A 24,650-nucleotide genomic window follows, 5' to 3' on the forward strand; every position below is an offset into this window, starting at 1 on the left:
AAGCTGTCATGGAAGATCTGCTGCTGTATTCAGACTTCCGATGCAAACAAATTCTGTGATACTGGTCGGAGACCATGTGTTTCTAATACACCTGACACTTCATGAACCCCTGCAATACTGAGCTTGTTTTCTGCCTTCCTAAGACTCTGCTCCATCCAATGCATGTATAGCGTGTCCCCTGTGCACACAGCACAATGTACAGAATTTACGGCACTCTAATTCTTGAAGGCTTGTGTTACACCTGTCACTCAAAGATTAATGTTTCCCTGTAATGTCTATATATTACCACTTGCTATGTCTGATCCTTGCTGCACTAGCACATTTCACACTTTGTATTTGACTTCAGTCACCTGGTATATAGAAAATAGCATATAACATGATGTTTTATTGGAATTGATTGTACAGATATACATATTGAAAACATCCCACAAACATGCTCAATTACATCACACACATGCGATATACATGTATATATATAGTTAATAGATATATAAATTTAAATTTAAAGTGAAGTCCTTCGTGCTACTAATTAAGTGAATAAACAATGAAAACTAATAATGTGAAGTATGTGAAATCGCTGCAAGATCTGAAGTGTACACTAGACACAAAAAAAGGGTATATAATAATGAAAGTGATCTGCGCGGACTTCTAACACATTAATATTATAAACCCAAATAGTGTGAAAAAGTAAACACAATAGCTGAAATCCAAGAAAAAATGCGTATACATCAAAAAAGTCCATCAAAGTGATAGATTAGTGACAATAATCATGAGTGTCCATAATCCTGGTGAATCTTCTAAATAAACAGTTGTGTTGCAAAATTGATATTAATTTTTCGTGAGTAAATAGTCACATAATGCTCCCAGAGCCCTTACCTCCAAATGGAGAAAAATAAGCCTTAAGAGGATATCCTGGGATGGGATCGCCTATACGTCGTCCGTACTCCCAATCGATATCCGTATAGATCAGGGATCCTCAAACTACGGCCCTCCAGCTGTTGTGGAACTATGCATCCCATGAGGCATTGTAAAACTCTGGCATTCACAGACATGACTAGGCATGATGGGAATTGTAGTTTCTGAACAACTGGAGGGCCATAGTTTGAAGACCCCTGGTATAGATGGTTATCGACGAGGTTCGCGATCCGCTGAGCAAGCCCTCTCTCTCTGCTGACAGCTTGAATGGCCTCAAAATCTCTTGGTTCCGTTATGGACGTTCAGTGTTCGACATTAAAGGAAATAAAAGAAAACAGGGCCCCTATAGTGTAACATGTAAAGATAATACAATTTATTGAAAATGCCTAGTTGCCTCTTACATCAAACCTGAACCTGATGAAGTCACATGTTGTGATGTAACGTGCGTAGGGATTGGCCGGAAGTTTGAGAGACCGGAAGTGATGCAAGGAGTGTGTTTGACACAGGGCAACATACAGATAAGCTTGTTTTTAACTTTTTTTGATGTAAGAGGCAATTAGGCATTTTCAATAAATTGTATTATCTTTACATATTACACTATAGGGGCCCTGTTTTCTTTTATTTCCTTTAATGGCGAACACTGAACGTCCATAACGGAACCACAAGATTTTGAGGCCATTCAAGCTGTCAGCAGAGAGAGGGCTTGCTCAGCGGATCGTGAACCACGTCCATAACCATTTATACCAGGGGTCTTCAAACTGTGGCCCTCCAGTTGTTCAGAAACTACAATTCCCATCATGCCTAGTCATGTCTGTGAATGTCAGATTTTTACAATGCCTCATGGGATGCATAGTTCCACAACAGCTGGAGGGCCGTAATTTGAGGATCCCTGATCTATACGGATATCGATTGGGAGTACGAACGACATATAGACGATCCCATCCCAGGATATCATCTTAAGGGTTATTTTTCTCCATTTGGAGGTAAGGGCTCTGGGAGCATTACGTGACTATTTAGTCAAGAAGATTAATATCAATTTCACAACACAACTGTTTATTTAGAAGATTCACCAGGATTAGGGACACTCATGATTATTGTCACTAATCTATCACTTTGATGGACTTTTTTTGATGTATACACATTTTTTCTTGGATTTCAGCTATTGTGTTTACTTTTTCACACTATTTGGGTTTATAATATTAATGTGTTAGAAGTCCGCGCAGATCAATTTCATTATTATATACATATATAGAAGGATAGATACAGTATCTCACAAAAGTAAGTACACCCCTCACCTTTTTGTAAATATTTTATTATATCTTTTCATGTGACAATTACACTTTGCTACAATGTAAAGTAAAGTGCACAGCTTGTATAATAGTGTAAATTTGCTGTCCCCTCAAAATAACTCAACACAGAGCCATTAATGTCCAAACTGCTGGCAACAAAAGTGAGTACACCCCTAAGTGAAAATGTCAAAATTGGGCCCAATTAGCCATTTTCCCTCCCCGGTGTCATGTGACTCATTAGTGTTACAAGGTCTCAGGTGTGAATGGGGAGCAGGTATGTTAAATTTGGTAATATCGCTCTCACTTTCTCATACTGGTCAATGGAAGTTCAACATGGCACCTCATGGCAAAGAACTCTCTGAGGATCTGAAAAAAAGAATTGTTGCTCTACATAAACAGGCCTCTCCATGGTCGACCAAAGAAGTTGAGTGCACGTGCTCAGCGTCATATCCAGAGGTTGTCTTTGGGAAATAGACGTATGAGTGCTGCCAGCATTGCTGCAAATGTTGAAGGGGTGGGGGTCAGCCTGTCAGTGCTCAGACCATATGCCGCACCCTGCATCAAATTGGTCTACATGGCTTATCTCCCCAGAAGGAAGTCTCTTCTAAAGATGTTGCACAAGAAAGCCCGCAAACCGTTTGCTGAAGACTAGCAGACTAAGGACATGGATTACTGGAACATATGCTGTGGTCTGATGAGACCAAGATAAACTTATTTGGTTTAGATGGTGTCAAGCATGTGTGGTGGCAACCAGGTGAGGAGTACAAAGACAAGTATGTGTTGCCTACAGTCAAGCATGGTGGTGGGAGTGTCATGATCTGGGGCTACATGAGTGCTGTTGGCACTGGAGAGCTACAGTTCAATGAGGAAACCATGAATGCCAACGTGTACTGTGACATACTGAAGCAGAGCATGATCCCCTCCCTTCGGAGACTGGGCCGCAGGTCAGTATTCCAACGAGATAAAGACCATAAACACACCTCCAAGACAACCAACCACTGCCTTGCTAAAGAAGCTGAGGGTAAAGGTGATGGACTGGCCAAGCATGTCTCCAGACCTAAACCCTATTGAGCATCTGTGGGGCATCCTCAAATGAAAAGTGGAGGAGCGCAAGGTCTCTAACATCCACCAGCTCCATGATTTCATCATGGAGGAGTGGCAGAGGACTCCAGTGACAACCTGTGAAGCTCTGGTGAACTCCATGCCCAAGAGGGTTAAGGCAGTGCTGGAAAATAATGGTGGACACACAAAATATTGACAATTTGGACCCAAGTTGGACATTTTCACTTAAGGGTTTACTTACTTTTGTTGCCAGCAGTTTAGACATCAATGGCTGTGTGTTGAGTTATTTTGAGGGGACAGCAAATTTACACTGTTATACAAGCTGTACACTCACTACTTTACATTATAGCAAAGTGTCTTCAGTGTTGTCACATGAAAAGATATAATAAAATATTTACAAAAATGTGAGGGGTGTACTGTTGGATCATGAAGCCTCATAGTGTAATGTATATGGAGCCCACTATGACCTCCCTACTATCATTGCTCTTAACATAAAATAAAATCAAGGACAGGTAGTAGGAGGGGTGATGGAGAGGGCCGGTGCTAGACTATTGCGCCCTAGCTAAGACCAGCTACTTGTACCCCAACCCCCCCCCCCCAAAAAAAAAAAAAAAAAAATCAACATTTAAAAAAGAAAATAGAAAATAGGGTAGGGTGATCTAATTTTTTAATCTTTTTTTTACAATGGTACTTTTTTATTATTTCACTGTGTGCCATTATTAAAAAATATATTACCCAAGTCCAACTACTGATTACTGATACATTTCTTAATATATCGGCATTGGCAAATGCAGCCTGTTTCGTGCCAATGTTAGCTACCAGTGGAGACTGACTGGGGAGCTGGGAGGAAGTGATGTTGCACGCAGCTCGGCTTGAACAGCACCTCATTGGCTGGATACCTCTTCTTCACGGATTGGCTGAAATTTGCAAGAGACAGCTTCGTCTCCAGCTAACATCATCCAATCCTGCAGCAGTATACGGAACATCAGGGCAATGTGTGGGGAAGCCAGTAGAGTGTTAGGAAGCCAGCAGAGAGTAAATAACCCAGCGGCCATGGCTGCACTCTAGATGGCAGTGTGCCCTAGGCGGCTGCCTAGTTCACTCAGACCTATGTGTTATCTTTACATGCCGTCAGAGTTTCTATTTTTTATTGCCAATGGGACCCCCTGTCACCCCCAGGCCCCATAGCAGCTGTATGGGCTGCTATGACAATTGTTATGCCACTGCACCACACAGGGACAAATACAACACCACACACATACTGTATATAAACATCACTCCTACACAAAGATACAACATGCCATGCATAATTACTGCTGTGGAAATGCTTTGCACAAAGCAGTAGAAGAGGACACTTCCCCAGGGTCAAATTGTTCCACAAGACCAATAGTTCTCCAAAAAATTATAGCAGTTTAGACGAAAAAACTTAACGTGATTAATTATTGCTAAATATCAGAACATCAGCCAATAATTTGGAAAAGTTCTTCTTTCTTATTGTTCTCCTGATATATTTACTGTACATGCACTATACCACATTAATACTAGGTCTTATCAATGTGAGTTAACTTGAGCATGTCACAGTCGATTTAGGCTCCACTTATCCTACTGTTAATCAACTTTATCCTGTATGTGTTACGAGAACCTTCCTTGCTAGGAATAAAGTTTAAATGTAGCCATCATTTTTTTAATTTTAGATAGAGGAAGGAAGGTTTAAAATATTAACAAGTTATTTTGTGTTGTCATCTGTGTCCTCTTGGTGTCGTTTCCCTTTACTTCCTATCCCGGAATTCCCCTCTTAATGGTTAGCAGAACAGGTGTCCCCATAAGAAGATTAACTATCACCTTTTGGTCTGGTTGCAACTCTAAAACTTTGGGTTTCTTTCTATCTCTGTGAGAGTGGTCACCAGGACCAATTGAGAGGTGGATCTTCACACACTATAAGGGCAGGTAGCTTGCTAGATTCTGAGGATAGAAACCAGGTAAGTGATATTCTGGGTCTTTGAGCTGTTAAAATTAATAGTAATTATATTGCAATCCAAGAGGAACACTGTTAGTGCACTAAAGTCAACAGAGCATATTTATACAAGTGTCAGTGTCTAGATGCTGTATATTCCTAGGACAAAGCTTTGCCTCTCATTGCCAAACATTCAATAGCATTGTAGTGTCGATTTGTGGTGGCCAAATGGGGCAAATGCCAATGAGGATTTTACAGCTTCTTTGTGGACGCTACATGACTTCAGTGGTGCATCACTGATAGGATCAAAGATTTGCCATCTACAGGCAGGAAATCCCACAAGCAGGCCAGGGATGGTGACTCTAACAATCACCATATTAGAAGTATAGCAAATGTCACAGAAACATGGACCTCCCTCAAAGAATGAGTAATCCAGACTTGCATTAAAAGGAAATCAACAACATCAAAGTCATTTGATGGCAAATGAACAGCAAATGATTTTGCCAACTGATCATACTGTGCTTTTGTAATTATGCCCCCAAATATCCAACCAGTCTACTTTTATTTTATTGTTTAAAAAATCAATTCACAATTATTTTTTCTGATGAGGACCGTGGACAATTAATTCTGACATGTGCAATTTCCTCCTCTTTCTACATTGTATGTGGATGAGGCAAATGAATGAGGTTGAATGTAAACCATTGAACATGGTGGTTTTTACTGCAAGCTCAGTGCTATAAGCAGCTAAAGGAACCCTGTCACTAGACCATTCATTTCAACAGCAGTCTTCTCATAAAATTATACAGTATGTGCATTTAATGACTGTTGTTGGGCACCACCATCCTAATTGTGACTTCAGCCATTTCAGACCTCCCAAAATAGATATTTCAGTTTCTGGCAAATGCTGGAGACGTATATCAAAGAAACATTTCTTATATCTCTACTGGCACCTACTGTGGCCATTAAGGGGGTTTCCAATCTTCCTGTTGTACTATTTAATTACTTCATATTATGGAGAACATAACTAAAGGAGATGGGATGCACAAAGGGGTGCAGTATCACGCAAAGCTCTCAAGCGGACAAGAAGCGAGTCATGTATAATGTAAAGAAGAACCTTTAGCATGTGACACAGTTCCCCATAAACGTTTACTGTACAAAATAAGGTCCATTGGCATGGACCATAGGGTGAGTACATGGATTTAAAACTGGCTACAAGGGCGTGTTCAGAAGGTGGTGTTAAATGGGAACACTCGGAATGGTCAGGGGTGAGTAGTGGGGTCCCCCAGGGTTCTGTGCTGGGACCAATCCTGTTTAATTTGTTCATAAACAACCTGAAGGATGGGCTAAACAGTTCAATCTCTGTATTTGCAAACGATGCTAAGCTAAACAGGGCAATAACTTCTCTGCTGGATGTGGAAACCTTGTAAAAAGATCTGAAAAAATTAATGGGGTGGGCAACTACAAGGCAAATGATGTTTAATGTAGAAAAATGTAAAATAATGCATTTGGGTGGCAAAAATATGAATGCAATCTTTACACTGGGGGGAGAACCTCTGAGGCAATCTAGGATGTAAAAGGACCTGGGGGTCCTAGTAGATGATAGGCTTAGAAATGGCATGCAATGCCAAGCTGCTGCTAACAAAGCAAACAGAATATTGGCATGCATTAAAAAGGGGATTAATTCCAGAGATAAAACAATAATTCTCCCGCTCTGCCGCTCCCGCTTATGAGGAAAGGTTGCGAGCACTGAACTTATTCTCTCTGGAGAAGAGACGCTTGAGAGGGGATATGATTTCAATTTACAAATACCATACTGGTGACCCCACAATAGGGATAAAACTTTTTTGCGGAAGGGAGTTTAACAAGACACGTGGCCACTCATTAAAATTAGAAGAAAAGCGGTTTAACCTTAAACTACGTAGAGGGTTCCTTACTGTAAGAGCGGCAAGGATGTGGAATTCCCTTCCACAGGCTGTGGTCTCAGCAGGGGGACATCAATAGTTTCAAGAAACTATTAGATAAGCACCTGATTGACCACAACATACAGGGATATACAAGGTAATACTGACATAATCACACATAGGTTGGACTTGATGGACTTGTGTCTTTTTCAACTTCACCTACTATGTAACTATGTAACTATGTAACCTAATGTTAAAGAAGATCCAAGGGATTCAGCTACAAAATTGTTGGTTGCAGACCCTTGGGACGACTCAGAGTGTTCACTGAAAAAGAAAAGGAGGTGGGAAAAACCCTTATTGTGTAGCGAATGACTCAAATATAATGATTACCTCAAAATAGTTTCTCCATAAAATCAAAAAACACAAAAAGGAAGTAACTTACATCTGCTTAGGTTGCGGTGACTCCATAAGGTAAATACACACAACCTTCCGTGAGCACAGGTGGAGAATATTCTGTTCCCACGCAGTATAAGAAAGGTCACACTCAATGCCACATGGGTTCCTGGCCTGGATCCTCTGCAGGGTTTTCAGGTGGGTGTTGGATCAGGTGAGTTGAATTATGTTTAAAAAAGTCCATCAGTGGTCTGATTGGCAGAGGCGCCCATCGTGTGTTTAAAAAAGGATCAGGGTCGTCTGTTTATCAAAAAGTCATCTGGTTTATCATACAAATAATAGCTTTATTACATAATAAAGCTATTCATTGTACAAAAAACAGTCAACCCTAATCCTTTTTTAAATACACAACGACAAGTGCCTCTGCCCATTGGACCACCGACAGGTATTTTTAGAGGTCATCCAACTCAGCTGAAGACATACAAGAAGCCAGGGGCTAACAGAGCCCACTAGGCTGTACTGATAAATAAAATATCCCTTTTGGTTTGTCGTGTTTCTTTAAGAAAAAAATCACAGCTATTCAGCCAAGCTGATGGTGTCACTGACAAAAGTAAAAGTCTATAGTCTTTAGTGAATTCTCATTCGGAATAGATGAAAAACTGAGCTTGACCAGTGACGCTCTGCTTTTGGCTGTAAAGTGTAGTGTCACGAATGTGTTAAAGGCAGGTGGAGGTCTACCTTTGAGTTCTAGGAAGACCTAAGAGATGATCACACTGTGCCCACTTAGCTCAAAACATTTCTGTTCCAGTGTTATGCTTTTTTTGTGTTTGGCAGTCAGTTAGCATAAAACATATAAGAGAAAAAATTTTTGTAAAAATTTCTTAATGACCTTTTTCTTTTCATGATACTCTTTCTAGTGGAGATGGAGCAGAGGAAGCCGGAGAGTTGGACTTCAGTGCCCTTCTTAAGAAAAGGTTAGTATATGATGGCAGTACACCCCCTTCCACTGATCATAGTTCTAATTCCATGCTTCTTAGTGGGCAACACATCTATCCTCCCTTCCGGAAACACTTCTGTGTAGCCAACAGTCTGTCACTGATATAGATATTTATAATTCCTTGCAATCTCCCATCTTCCCCTCCATGTCATATGTAGAATTCCCATTGACATATGAGACATATATATAATACCGTTTATCACCTTACACGGCTTCCCTAAATTGATACAACATTCTATCTCAGCTATCTTCACACAGTATTCTTATCCGTGGCACAGAAAGTTTACACTGCTTGTAATACATGGGAATTGTAGAATGGTTTCCAGTCCGGGTTACATATCACAGTGTGACACCTGCCCAGATGGAAACTTATGAAGAACAGCCTAGGACATCTGTTGTAACTTGCTGGTGCTGGGTAATGCTGCCTTAGACTATATCGTACCTTCATTGCTGAATGGGTGTGGAAACAAACTGTAAAGTCCTTACCTACCAAAATAATTTATAAGATGATATACCCAGGGCAGTCGTTTTCACAAATATTCAACCATAAAGCTTATGCTGGGAGTTGTAAAAACACTCAGTTTGCCCATTTAGGGTCAAATGATAGGTTTGCTTGAAGAACCCTTAAGAAATAAAAATGCATTTATACCAATCTGCTATCAAATTAAAGCCCTACACAGAGAACAAATCTCCTGTTACAGGCACTTGATCCCCAGGTTACTGCCGATCAATGGAGCCGGCTCCTATAGCCATCAACTGCTAGCACAGTATCTATAAAGGCTCCAAAGGATTAGAGAGAAACTGCTCACCAAATTGAAAGCCTCAAAACATTTTATTGAGTCATCCAACAAGTAGACTATTCCATCTGATGTACAAACCCCTCCTTAGTGGGATTGTAAATCGGATGGAGTAGTCTGTTTGTTGGATGATTCAGTAAATCGTTTTGAGGGTTTCAATTTGGTGAGTAGTCCCTCTCTATTCTTCTGAAACCTTTGAGACAAATTAAAGCCTTGTCTGTCCCAAAGAAAGCAATATATAATGGGTCAGGGTAGGATACAACGACTAAAAGGCATCATTTGTTGAACTTAGACATCCAGGAAATTAAAAAAACACTCTGGGATTAAGGGAGAAAAATGCCCGATTCTCAAGTGGTCAACCTTATGTAAGCATCCAAAATGAAGATTACACAGGGTTTGGATGCCTGTCTCCAGGGCAGAAATTTAGTGGTGGGGAAGCATGGCAACAGTGAATATCATTGTTTGGGGGTACATTCCTTAAATGAATGGGCAAAATAAGTCTCTTTAGGGTAATTTCAACCTCTTTCCATCAAATAGTGTACCACCAAACCTTTTTGATCTTTTCAAGGTGTTGATAAAAAACGGTTGGTGAAAGGTTGTATTAATTTGGTCATTTTTGAAACCACAAGCTGGTTGGCCATACACTTGGCAATTTCTGGCAATATCATCTATTTGCAAGTAGCCATCAGTCACAAAGATATCCAAATAGAATGATTCAACCTTCTGCGAACAGTTTTTGTCATTAAGCAATCAGAATGTTTGGTGGTAGGTCGCCTTAAGCCACGTACACACGAGCGGAATGTCCGACAGAAAAAGTCCGACGTCAGTTTTTTATCGTCTATTCCGACCGTGTGTATGCCTCATCGGACTTTTTTTTTCGAAAATTCTGACGGACCTAGAAATGGAACATGTTCTAAATATTTCCAACGGAACCAATTCCTATCGGGAAAACCGATCGTCTGTATGCTGTTCCGATGGACCAAAAACGACGCATGCTCTGAAGCAAGTACGAGACGGAAGCTATTGGCTACTGGCTATTGAACGTCCTTTTTTTAGTCCCGTCATACGTGCTGTACGTCACCTCGTTCTGGACGGTTGGACTTTGGTTTGACCGTGTGTAGGCAAGACCGCTTGAATGGAATTCCGTCGGAGTTCCGTCGGAGAAACCTTCGGAGTTTATTCCGATGGCAAAACCGGTCGTGTGTACGCGGCATTATGCTGTTCAGTAGTTTTTGCCAAAAACTGGTAGAAAGTGGTTGCATTTGCCTGAACGATGCTATTTCATAACTTATTATACACTCTTGGAAAGTAGCTTTCCATAGTAAGCTGCCAGATGACAACAACCATTTTTCCAGTGCAGGATAGAAAAGAAAAACCAGTAAATGATGGATCATACTATATTGATTGTCTGTTCATTTCTCAATGATATTTGACATGTTTTCTATGCTTCATATCCATGTGTCTTTTTCCTATTTTCCTTATATGTATCTAGCTTTCTTGCAGAGCTTTCTCCATGTACACTCCATGCCCTCTCCCTGTTCATCTGTCCAATTGGCTTAGGGGCTGGTTGTGTTCCAGGCACCCCACACTTCTGCAGCCATTGTGTTTCCTGCAGCTTGCTTTCTGCCCCCTTTCGTACTATAGTCTTGCAGAGCTTGCAGTATCCTTCAGTCCTGCACTCTTGCAACACTTGCTGCTTCCGTCAATCTTGCTGCCTTTCAACACTTGCTACAACCTTAAGTCCTGCTGTCTAGCAATCCTTGTTGCAATCTTCAGCCCTGCTGCCTTGCAAAGCTTGCTGCATCCTTCAGTCCTTCTCTCTTGCAATGCTTGTTGCATCCTTTAGTCCCGCCCTCTTGCAATGCTTGCTGCATTTTTCAATCTTGCTCTCGTGCAATGCTTACTGCATCCTTCCATTCTTCTGCTCTTCAATGCTTGATGCATCCCTTGTTCCTGCTTGCTTGCAATGTTTACTGTATTCTCCAATCCTACTGTGTAGCAATACAAGTTTCTTCCTTCAGTCCTGCTTTTTATCAGTGTTTGCTGCATTCCTCTGCCCTGCTGTGTTGTAATGCTTGCTGCATTCTTCAGTCATGCTGTCTAGCAATGATTTCTGCATCCCTTAGTATATATTTTTTGTACTTATTAAGTAATGATTTATATCCTGTTTCCTTCTGTATTTCCTCTCTTCTTTTACACTATCACTTTTCTGTTCTATAACTGTCATTTTCTTATCTTCTTCTGTCCTTCATCCTGCATACAGAGAGTAAGTTTTATGTGATATGCACGATATGAGTGATTCAGCTTTACTGATGCTTTTGGCCTGGCGTAACAATGCGAGTGGCTCAGGCCCATGTCTGGTGACCGGTAATGCGCCTTAATGCTAAGCAAATAATGGCTACTCATTTTCTGCTTATTAGTTCTAACTTGATGAATCAACTTCACTGGTTCTGCTATTTTATTATCTATAGCAAGTGACCCCTGTGATGTCACTGTGTTGAGTGACCAGTCTGTCCATTCTTCTCACCAGTAAGTGGAGAGACTGTGGAACAGCATGTAACCCATCTGTCTATGTCTTGGAAGGAGTGACACCTCTTCAAGGAGGTGACAGCTGAACTCCAATGTGTAATAGGATAGCGTGCATCATAGGCTCAAGAAAGAGTTTTGTTACTATATTAAAACCTCCCTTACTGCTTTTTGAAATATATCCTTCATCACTAAATAGTTCAAGTGGGAAACAAATGTGGATGGCAGAACCAATGTTGAAAGAGCAAGTCATTCTGGGTAAAAACAAGTGTCTATTTACACTTTAAGTAGATCTAAACCTAATAACTAAAATCTTCTCTGTTAATGTCATTCCAAACATAGTTTTCTATTATTTTAACCCTGCAGCTTTCATAAAATAAATACCAGGTGATTTCCTGCTATGAAGGTCCTGTCTACCAGTTGTGCTCCTGCATTGTCACCATGTTACATGCACCACTGGTGAAGACTACAAGTGACTGTACTAATACACATTGGGCAGGCATGGTCCACTATAGTCTTCAGAACCCAGTCCTGAGCAATGATGTGCAAACAATGCAGGAGCAAGTGCAAGTGCATGTAGACATAAAGTGGTTGAAAAGGGGGTTGGGAGAACAGCAGCACTAAGACGCAAAAAAGGATGGCAAAAGGGCAGACATTGTATTTTATGAGAGCAAAACAACATGTCAGTTATTTTATGGTATACAACTAAATATCATCCAGTAAGGGTTCAGATCTACATTAATGCCAATATAAGAAAGGGAAATGTAATTGTATACCTAAAGCAGTCATATTTACATTTTGGGCAGCATGGGGAAGGGTTAGATTCTCTATCAGTTTTATTTTTATTGCTTTAGTGTTCATTTGGGCTTTTTCTTAATTTCCCTTCACATTATGTCATTGTGACAGAGAGGCCCATGAGGTCAGTGGTCCTAACAATATTTTTTACCTCCTTTTATTTAAGTCTCATTATATGCCATACTGAGTAAAATGGGACCTATTATTTATTCTTATCTTCTCATATTACTTTTTTTATTTGCTAGTTGACTCATAAGGATTGAAAAAAAAATCGCACTTCTACAATTTTTTTAATTAGCTTCTCAGAAGTTAGCAGTCAGTTTTCAGTTTTTTTGTGAGACAAAACACCATCATAACTTTGTTTTTGTTTTTTTTACGTTTGCTATAAACTATTTTTTGCTGTTTTCCAAAAACAGAGACTTGAAATCTGCCGGTAATTTTTGGTAGCTTGGCGGTTTCGTAATCCTTGAGATTAAAATGATGTAGCCATGAATGTTTCTGTGACAGAGACTGTTGTTTAGCCTCAAATCAGATTGACTAGAGTTAATTCAAAGAAGGTGCCATGTTTGCAGCCCTACTTCATGAAAGGTTGGGTAGTACATTTTGAGGGCTAGGGAATAGTGGTCTTAGGTAAGGTTTCATCAGTAACCTTGAGGGGCATTTTAACCTCTGGTAAACTGGTTAGATACAGTATGATTATCCTGTTGGAAGCAAAACTGTCATAACTTCTGCCAATGAATATAAGTTAGAGGGATATTTGTATGTGACACTATACTATGTGTATATGTTTTGTTGAGAGTTTTTACACAGATCATGTCATAGCAAACTTGTAGCTGAGACAGCAGTAACCAGAGCAAATGTGTTTATTTTACCATGATGACCCACTCAGGAAAATGTTTGTCAGCAACAGGAAATGTGCAAGCATAAGAACATCATGCTTGTGAAGTCTGGTCTGTACCAAGGCTCAAAAGTTCCCAGAAAGCCTAAAGCTATCCATTTATTTTAGGGAACAGTAAGAAGTGCTGGCAGGATTTCATTACCTAAAGCAGTGGTCTTCAAACTGTGGCCCGGGTTCAGATGTGGCCTGTGGCTTCCTTTTCTGGCTCTTGGGGCACGATCCTTCCCACTGACTGCATTGATGGGGCACTATTCTTCCCATTGATATCAACAACGGGGAACTAAACCTTCCAATCAAAGCAATGATAGGGCATTGTTTGTGCCCACTGATGCTGGGGCATTTTCTGCTCCCACTGGGTATAGTCCGGCCCCCCCCCAAATTCTAAAAGCCTGTAAACTGGCCCTTTGCTTAGAAAGTTTGGAGATGCCTGACCTAAAGACCTAATTGCTGCAGATCACTTCATAGACGTGTAAGTTCTGCTCTGCCAAGCATTTTTATTCCAGAGTAGAGAGACAAGTGGAGAAGGAGGGACTGCACTGCTGGTGCTAATCAAGGGAAGCAATGAGGACAGGCTTTCTAACCTGAACAGGATGTCCACCAAGGCACCCAGAGTCATGAGATCACTATCTTGTGTATAAAGGTACCTTAGAGCAAACCCATTTTTAAAATCCAAGGTTTGGCCCCAGAGTTTTAGAATTTATTAGTACCGTTTAATATGACAAAGCATTAAGTGAAAAATAACTTTTGCAATTGATTCCTGACTAGAAGCAGCAGAGCTTTTTTCCTCACATGAAAATGCTAAGGCAACCTTCATTCTTCCAGCCTTGCAGGAGCCAACCAAGAATTTGACTTCATAAGAGGCACATCCTGCCCAGTCCTGATTTTCACCCAAATTACAGTTATCAAAGAGTAAGGTTTAGGAACAGAATAAGCTATCTTATGATAGCTTGTACCTCCGCTAATATGTTAGCCTCCATGCAGCTCAACAGAAGAATGGATGACAAAGTAGACCTGAGCAAAAGAACAGTTGTAGAATGACTACTGTAAGTTCTACATCAGTCACAGCTGACTTGTCTTACACTGTTTAAAGGATAAGGTTGACTGAGTCTAGGTCTGCTTTAAGGCTTTGCACACATAACACATAGTGAAATTTCTTTGTGAGGGTCTTACTGTTGCCCTTGAAGATCAGTGTTCTTCTGAGTAAGGAAAGGCCACAAATGAATGAAACTGCGGCATCATACAAAATTGGATGCCACAAGCTCTGTCTATTTTAACCAGAGCTTTTTTTCTCAGAGAGTAGGTGCTGGAACTCCCACTTTTTGACTCACCCCTTGTCTCTGCCCATACCCACTTCCGAGCACTGTTGCTTGGTTGCATCCCCTATCCACCTCCATGTACCGCCCTTTTAGAGAATACAGAACCAAGTATAATTTTGTGGTTATGGAATTTGTTAATGATGACAAGAAAAGCAGTAAAATAGATCCCCTGCAGCTAGCAACAATAGACCCCCCCAACAACAATGGACCACCCTCAACAAAATATCTACTCAGCAACAATAGACCCCCTGCAGCAACAACAGATCTCTCTGCAGCCAGCATCAATAGACCCTCCAGCAGCCAGCAACAATGAACCCCCTTCCCAACAGTAGATTCCTCCCAGTAACAATTGACCCCCCAACAACATAAGCCCCACCTTCAGCAACAATAGATACCCCCACCAGCAACAATAGATCATCTTGATAAATATATCACCTCCAATGACAATTGATCACCCGGAAGCCAGCATCAATAGACTTTCCAGTGCACCCCAGCACCCCTTGCCATTACATACAGTGTTGGAGGTGCCGAAACTGCGTTCCCCCACGTTCCCGCTGAAAAAAAGCCCTGATTTTAACCCAACATAAAATTAAGCGAATTATTGTTATGGTTATTTTTTTAATAATATAAAGCAAAGACACAAGGAAATAATAACTTTTTTTTCTGCTCCAACTTGATGCTTTGGAAAAATCCACTTACCCCCAAGCATGATAACCCAATGGGAAAATTTTGAGACCCAGCCTGATTGAAAAGGCTCATACAGGCCTAAACTGTTAACTTTGATGTAGGGTATAATGGCTGGTGTGTGAAAGAGAACAAATAGATTTCTTTGAGCTCCTGTGAGCTGTTTATGGTTGTCACCTCAACTAGAGATTAGAAAAAATGTTGCAATAGGATCACCTGTTCTGGTGACATAAGTCTAAGATGGTATATATTAGAGAGATTTCCTCTCACTTCCTGTTGTGTCTCAGGGAACTTGATAGAAATATAATTGCTCCACTGGTTTAAAAATGACTCATAATGAAATATGGCTGGAATTTCAAGGATGCCGGTACTGGTAGCTAAGCAGCGCTTAGATATGTTAATGTGTCAGGGCATAACATTACCATCTTAGGCAGAAGTCATTGTCTGCATTTTGTGGTCACTATCTTAACAGATGTCCACAACCAGAGGTGCCAAACAGTTTTGCCATGCCTATGAGCCCTACAAGCTCTTTCAATGCTGTCACAGCTACAGGATTGCTGATGTCTAGAATTATTATCTGAGAGTAGTATAAACTACTTGCCTTGTATCACCTGCATAAGTTTCGGCTTTGCACCCATCTTTGGCTTGCACTGTTTTTTGAATGCCATATTTTCTCTTTGCATGCCATGGTATAGTTCTTTTCCTTTGCCTAGTGCATGTCCAAGAAGCAATGTTTACATTTTTGTCTACCTCTTGGCCTGGTGTCAGCAAGTGAATGTGATTGCCTTGGACTGACGTGTCTTGCTCTTTTTTGCCCTCGGTGATGTGGGCGCTGTCTTCCGATGCATGCTTTTTCTGAATACTTCTTTGCAAGTCCAGCAGTTTCCTGCGTTCTGTAAATCGGTAAGACCCACAATATATAATGGTCTCCCCATAAGGCCATAAAATGGTTTGTATGTACGGTTCTACAAATAGGAATACTAGTGTGTACCTGTGTTATATTCTCTAGTTCACTGACATATAAGAAATAGACATGCAAAAAACAGGGACACCCTGCAGTTAGCTAAAATCAAAGTGGTAAAAGAAACACATTTTAAACATACGTGGAAGGCATCTATCTTCTATTTATAAGGTGGTTCTTAACTTTAAACTCTACTCTTGTTAAAACATTGAAATTATATATATAATAGCCACACCAACCTAAACTCCTTTATTTGTTCCAGTTGAAAAAAAAGGGAGACAGTGAGCCTTTCCTTCAGGAATGAGGTTCTTTGTCTCATAAAGAGTCCATTACTTTCTATATCCAAGGCAAAGTGACTGGTTCTCTTGACAACCCCTACCAATTGATATTTATCTTCCCTGCACGACCTCCACCAAACCATTTGTCTTTACACTGAGTCTAATCCCTTTTTAAGCTTAATGTTAGTCTGTGTTGAAACTTATACAAGGTTATACAACTTCCTACCCTTCTGGACCTGGCGATTGGCAAGGAACTGCATCTTAGAAGGAAGGGGAGAAACTTACATTTCCTGGAAACCAGATATTTCCAAGGGCTCAGAAAGATGAATGGAGCAGCAGGGGAGCACAATAGGATAAGTATCAGTGGTTGGGGTGGTGACCTGTAAAGAGAACCAGCACCTTTGCCCTAAATGAGCAACGCGCTTGGTCCTCTTTAAACTGAATTATCAAGAGTGACTCTTTGAACAGAATGACTAAAAGAGAAGAAAAACTGAAATAGGTTGGGTACATTCAGACATATTTCGTAAAAAGACACAACTAGAGCTGGTGTGGTGAAACGCATGATAACTAGCCACAAAGCTCTTATGCCACAAACCACACAAAAAAACATACTAAAGCATCAATTCCAGCACTTTACAAATATCTAAAAACATTACAATCATTGGGGCTGCTTACCAGTATAGTAGGCCTGGAACCTGGTGCAGTATTTTTAATGATGAGCTTTCAGGTCTAAAAACCCTTTAATAGCAACACCTAAGGGTTAGATGGGTTATGATAATGAACATTTACCACCCAATTAGATTATTGATATTCAAAATGTCAGTGTACCAAAAATTAGTATTTTCTTTAAAGCCCAACTGGATTTTCAGCTAAATAATGTACTTTCCAGGCATGTCAAAACAAAAGCTTTGCAAAGTCTTATGCTGCATACACACGGTCGGAATTTCCAACAACAAATGTTCGATGTGAGCTTGTTGTCGGAAATTCCGACCGTGTGTATGCTCCATTGGACATTTGCTGTCGGAATTTCTGACAAAAAATGTTTGAGAGTTGGTTCTCAAATTTTCCGACAACAAATTTTGTTCCGAGCATGTGTACACAATTCCGACACACAAAAGTCCACGCAAGCTCGGAATTAAGCAGAAGAGCTGCACTGGCTATTGAACTTCATTTTTCTTGGCTCGTCGTACGCGTTGTACGTCACCGCGTTCTTGATGTTCGGAATTTCCGACAACATTTGTGTGACCGTGTGTATGCAAGACAAGTTTGAGCCAACATCTGTCGAAAAAAAATCCACGGTTTTGTTGTCAGAATGTCCAATCATCTTTACTCGGCATTTCAGTTAAAGTCTTTTAGAAAGCAGCCATAGTCTAAGTAAAATGTCTGTGCTCTGCCAACATGCAACAGAGAAAAACTATTACTCTGTTTGTGGAAACAGTAGTTTCTCTAAAGAGGTCTGCCATGCCGCCTACTAGAGTTATTCAACCAGCGGGGAACATGTGCTTTGCTGTTTGCAAAGCCCACTCTGACTTGGTAGAGGGCATTTTGGATAGACCACTTTTCCATACAGAAAGCAGGGGTCTTTCTCTACAGTATGCTGACAAAGGACAGACATTTCTACTCAGGTTGTGGCTGTTTTCTAAAGAGGACAAACAGCAATGCCGCGTACACATGATCGGACTTTCCAACGGGAAATGTTCGATGGGAAGGAAAGTCCGACCTTGTGTATGCTCCATCGAACATTTTCTGTTGGAATTTCTGCACACAAATGTTTAAGAGCAGGTTCTCAAATTTTCCGACAACAAAACTTGTTGTCGGAAAGTCCGATCATGTGTACACAAATCCGTTGCACAAAAGTTCACGCATACTCTGAATCAAGCAGAAGGAGCCGCATTGGCTATTGAACTTCCTTCTCGGCTTGTCATATGTCTTGTACGTAACTGCGTTCCCACGTTTGGAATTTTGGGCCAACATTTTTGTATGCAAGACAAGTTTCAGCCAACATCCTTCGGAAAAAAATCCACGGTTTTGTTGTCAGAAAATCCGATCGTGTGTATGCGGCATTAGACTTCGCACACCTTTTTATGCATATGGAATATAATCTCATGGTTTTATTTGGCTTTAATAAATTTTCAAATACTCTATATTACCAAAGGTATTGGGACGCCTGCCTTTACAGGCTCATGAACTTTAATGGCATCCCAGTCTTAGTTCATAGGGTTCAATATTGAGTTGGCCCAACCTTTGCAGCTATAGCAGCTTCAACTCTTTTGGGAAGACTGTCCACAAGGTTTGGAATTGTGTCTTCCAGAAGCACATTTGTGAGGTCAGGCACTGATGTTGAACGAGAAGACCTGGATCGCAGTCTCCACTTTAATTAATCCCAAAGGTGTTCTATTGGGTTGAGGTCAGGACTCTGTACAGGCCAATCAAGTTCCTCCACCCCAAACTTGCTCATCCATGTCTTTATGAACCTTGCATTGTGCACTGGTGCACAGTCATGTTGGAACAGGAAGGGGCGATCCCCAAACTGCTCCCACAAAGTTTGGAGCATGGAATTATCCAAAAAGTCTTGGTATGCTGAAGCCTTAAGAGTTCCCTTCACTGGAGCTAAGGGGCCAAGCCCAACCCCTGAAAAACAACCCCACACCATAATCCCCCCTCCACCAAATTATTTGAACCAGTGCACAAAGCAAAGTCCATAAAGACACGGATGAGCAAGTTTGGGATTGAGGAACTTGACTGGCCTGCAAAGAGTCCTGACCTCAACCCGATAGAACACCTTTGGGATGAATTAGAGCGGAGACTGCAAAGCCAGGCCTTCTCGTCCAACGTCAGTGCCTGATCTCACAAATATGCTACTCCTAAACCTTTTGGACAGCCTTCCCAGAAGAGTTGAAGCTGTTATAGCTGCAAAGGGTGGGCCAACGCAATATTGAACCCTACGGACTAAGACTGGGATGCCATTAAAGTTCATGTGCGTGTAAAGGCAGGCGTCCCAATACTTTTGGCAATAAAGTGTATGTCTTTATTCATTTTTTTTATTATTACAGCTACAAAACATTAACAAAACAATGCAGTGGTCATAAGTGACAATTTAAACAAAGAGGGAAGGGGGGGATGGTGGAAAAGGGAAGACATAAGGTAGGGAGAAAAAGGGAAAGAGAAGTGCAAAAGGAAAATTGTCAAACCCTAATGTACTGTACTTGCACATTGAGGTTGTAATTATTCAATGATAGAGTCATATCCTTTTAACAGAAGCCACAATAGTTGGATCATCGAAAAAGGTTGGGGGGGACAGGTGTGGAATGCCATCTAAGTGTATTGGAGAAAGATTTTAGTGTTTAGCGTCTCATCAAGGCCTTGAAAGAATTAGGTTCCATGTGGACCCAGCAGCAGGTCCAAGAGGTGCCATGAGGGCTTTAATATATTTTAATGTATTACGTTAATATGTTATTTCTTAACTATATTATAATTTAATATACATACTTGGGAAAAAAAAGACAGAGAAACCTAGAAGAATAGTTACAGACGCGTAGGTGTTCATAGAATGAGATTTTTAAGAGAGCCCTTGAGAGAAAGGTTCAAGCCTCTCTATATAAAAAGGATTTACTGTTCATAGCGATATGAAGGACTGTGAGATTAATACCCCCTGTAAACACGCACACGTGTTCTGGTTGCGTTTTACTATGTAATGTGTACAGAAGCACAGTATCAATTCTGCTCTGAGCACCAGCCAACACTTGATAGATTAAAACAACCAGTTTCTATTTGTGGGATCTCACTACTATTACTAACCAAATCACATATCTATTTCTACTGTATGGATATTAATTAACCTTGGCAGCTGAGAGGCTGGTATATCTGTGTGATGTAAAAACCCAAGAACTGTTATTACTTATCCCATTGCAGGGATGCAGCACATTAAGAATTATGTGAAGACCCTTGAAAGCCGGAATAATAGCCATGTGCTTTGGGGTCTCCAACCTCAAGCCTGTGTTGCAGGCTGGAGGTCAGCAAGGCTGCCTACTAACACAGTGATTTTTGACAGTAATGAAGCGAAGCAAGAGACCGTGCCGGACGTTGATGTCTGGGATATCCTTCGTAAGGCCCCACCATCCGAGTACGAGAAGATTGCCTTCCAGTATGGTATCACTGATCTGCGTGGACTGCTGAAACGTCTGAAGAAGATGAAGAAGGAGGAAAAGAAGAGCGAAGGTAAGGTGGCAGTGAAAGAACCCCACCTAAGCTATGTTTGTTTTTAGAGGCAGGGGAGGTCTAGGCTGGTTAGCATTTGACCCCCGAGTCTGTACAAATAATATATGTTGGGCAGGTGGCCATGAGTGAAAATACTCACCCATTCATACCATAGTTAGAGTAGGACCTGCAGTTAGCGACAGCTGCCGGGCGTTTTAAATCTATCTGCTTTCTGTCCAGATCTTCGATCTTCAAGCATCGACTTTCTTTGCAGCTCTGAGATTATATTTGACTGAATGCAGAGAGCTGCAAAGTAAGTCAGTGCTGGGAGAGTGTAAAACTTGGTTGTGCTATTATAAAAGGAAGCTGAATAATAAAAATGATCTGTGATGATGACATGCTATTTTATTTAGGTGAGCCTATGATTTTTTCAAAGAGTAGCACAGCCATCTTGTTTAGCTCATGACCTCCGGAAGATTTACACCCCTTCATGACCAGTCCATTTTTTGCTATACGGCACTGATATTTTAACTGACAATTGCGTGGCTATGCAATGCTGTAAATAAATTAAATTGGTGTCATTTTTTTAATCACAAATAGAGCTTTCTTTTGGTGGCATTTGATCACCACTGGGTTTTTTTTTTGCGCTATAAACAAAATAAACACGACAATTTTGAAAAAAAAAAAACAATATTTGTTACTTTCTTCTATAAAACATAGACAATAAAAACATTTAAAAAATCTAATGTCTTCATAAATTTAGGCCAAAATGTATTCTGCTACATAATTTGGGCTAAAAAAATCCCAATAAGCATATATTGATTGGTTTGTGTAAAAGTTATAGCGTCTACAAACCATGGTATATATACCGGAATTTTTATTTATTTATTTTTTATGCTAGTAATGGCGGTGATCAGCGACATAGCAGGACTGCGATATTGCGGTGGAAAATCTGACACTAACTGACCTTTTTGACACTTTGTGGGATCCAGTGACATCAATACAGTGATCAGTGCTTAAAATTTGCACTGTCACTGTACTAATGACACTGGCAGGGAAGAACATCTAAGGCGATCAAAGGGTTAAATGTGTGCCTAACCAGTGTTTTTGTGTGTACAGTGTGGTGCCTTTACCACAGGATGTGCTGGATTTTATTTCCTGCCTTGAAGGGAATAAAATCTAGCACATCCCCGCTGAGAGGACGGAGCTATGCATTGTTTACATGTGCAGAGCTCTGTCCAGATCCTCTCCTCGACGATCAGTGGCTGCCGGTGGTCATCCATGGACGGGCACCCGCTGATTGGCTTCTGCTGTGATTAATCACAGCAGAAGTGGCACACGGGCGTGTATATATACAGTACGTGATTCTGCACAGAACGGCTGCCCTGTAGCAGTAAATTTGCTGTAGGGCGGCTGGTTAGTGTCCTTCATTGTTTACAATTAATATCTTACAAAACATTTTACCATATACAAAGTACTGTGTAAAGATTTTAGGCAGGTGTGAAAAAATGTTGTACATTAATAATGATTTTTAAAAAAGTGTTAATAGTTTATTTTTATCAATGAACAAAATTGAAAGTAAATGAACAGAAGAGAAATCCAAACCAAATCAATATTTGATGTGACCACGCTTTGCATCAATTCTTCTAGGTACACTTGCACACAGTTTTGAAGGATCCCGGCAGGTAGGTTGTTCCAAAAATCTTAGAGAACTAAGCACATATCTTCTGTGGATGTTGGCTGCCTCAAATCTTTCTGTCTCTTCATGTAATCCCAGACAGACTCAATTAAGTTGAGATTGGGGCTCTGTGGAGGCCAAATCATCACTTCCAGGACTCCTTGTTTTTCTTTACGCTGAAGATAGTTCTTAATGACATTCGCTGTAAGTTTGGGGTCGTTTTCCTTTTGCAGAATAAATTTGGGACCAATCACACACCTCAATGATCGTATGGCATGTTGGGAAAAGTATCTGCTGGTATTTCGCAGCATTTCTCAGTCAAAGTCGTTAAGAACTATCTTCAGCGTAAAGAAGAACAAGGAGTCCTGGAAGTGAGGGTTTGACCCCCACGGAGCCCTGATCTCAACATCATCGAGTCTGTCTGTGGATACATGAAGAGACAGAAGGATTTGAGGCAGCCTACACCCACAGAAGATCTGGTTAGTTCTCCAAGATGTTTGGAACAACCTACCTGCCGAGTGCCTTCAAAAACTGTGTGCAAGTGTATCTACAAGAATTGATGCTGGTTTGAAGGCAAAGAGCGGGCACACCAAATTTTGTTTTGATTTAGATTTTTCTTCTGTTCACTCACTTTGCATTTTGTAAATTGATAAAAATACACAACTAAATATATATTTTTGAAAACATTACTGTACAGCATTTCTTCACACCTGCCTAAAACTTCTGCAGAGTACTGTATGCAAAATAAACTAAGCTCTCTACCTACGCTTACCATGGTCACCAATTACTGTGCACACTTTACCCTGGGGAAACTATCCCTAACATGAGAGAAGCAGTTGGTTGTATTTGCTTCTCAGGTCAAAAAGTTCCCTGTCTTCCCCACTTTTGAAGTCGTTGTGTGACATTTTCTGTTGACATCTGCGATTTTCTGTTGACATCCGATTATCCACAAAGGCTCTAGCAGTATGTGCAATGATAGGAAGTGATAGCCGGATGGACTCTAAAAGTCTGGATAATCACCCCAAGGCAGCCAAGGAAAGTATAGTTTTACACGTAACCTGACATAATCTCCCATCACCATGTTAGAACTAGTGTTTCTTTAAAGGCTCCCGGAAATTTATGCACATTACCAATTCCTGCATGTAAAAGAAGCCAATGTGTTGGAGAATGTTGATCGTGTTGGAACTTCAGAGCCTTGAAGACTAAAGTCTTTTGGTTTCTGGTTTAGATATCAAATAGTAGGGTTAGTACAAGTTCATCTTGCGTAGCAAAAAAATACAATTTCTGTCATCTGCACCATGGCAGATGGTGGAGGTTGTGTAAGGGGTCTTTGCACAGAAATTTTACTTTTTGTTGGCTGACCAAAGCTGTCTCATTGGTCCACTAGCTTTCCTGAAGAAACTAGATCCAGCCTACCAAATCGATAAGGGATCAAAGATGAAGCTGGTTGTGGAAGTGGCCAATCCGGATGCAGAAGTGAAATGGCTGAAGAATGGCCAGGAGATTCGTGTCACTGGAAGGTGAGTCTTCACTCACTATACCAATACCTAAAAATGTTCAGGAATAATGGAAGAAATTGTGCTTTTCCTGTGAGTGGTGTAGAAGATAATGTAATGGCGTCTGGGTATAGCAATATACATCAAACCAGAGGTAGATAATGCAGGATTTCTTGGTGAAAGTTCTGAGAAAGCCAGTTTCTTTTTTTTTCTTTTTTTTTTTTGTTCCATAAAGTTTTTGTTGAATTTTTTTCAAATATATAACATTATAACTCCAGAAAGAGCGGGAAATGGTATATTGTAAAAAAGAAGAAAACCAGAGGAGACAATTTTCACCACTCAAAGGACTCACAAAGCGCCAAACCTTCCCACTACAGATTTAGTAGAGGGCAACTCAAACTTGACACTAAGGATAAATGAAATTGAGAGGTTTTATTTCCATGAAAATATAGTAAATATTGGGCAATATCATCAAATTTTCACTTTTTTGGCAAAATACACTGTAGTCTATAA

At 40.6% G+C, this 24,650-nt stretch overlaps 1 protein-coding gene across 1 annotated transcript in view; it reads left to right on the plus strand.

Moving 5' to 3' along the window:
- MYBPC3 (myosin binding protein C3) overlaps positions 1–24,650 on the plus strand; it is a 209,423-nt gene that overhangs the window by 74,290 nt on the left and 110,483 nt on the right. Inside the window, exons 8-11 of the mRNA XM_073604365.1 lie at positions 8,432–8,488; positions 11,572–11,574; positions 20,818–20,984; positions 24,029–24,161. Of these exons, the coding sequence (XP_073460466.1) occupies positions 8,432–8,488; positions 11,572–11,574; positions 20,818–20,984; positions 24,029–24,161 (360 nt within the window). The remainder of the gene's footprint in view (positions 1–8,431; positions 8,489–11,571; positions 11,575–20,817; positions 20,985–24,028; positions 24,162–24,650) is intronic.

The sequence above is a fragment of the Aquarana catesbeiana genome, linkage group LG11 (assembly GCF_042186555.1).
Source record: "Aquarana catesbeiana isolate 2022-GZ linkage group LG11, ASM4218655v1, whole genome shotgun sequence".
NCBI lineage: Eukaryota > Metazoa > Chordata > Amphibia > Anura > Ranidae > Aquarana > Aquarana catesbeiana.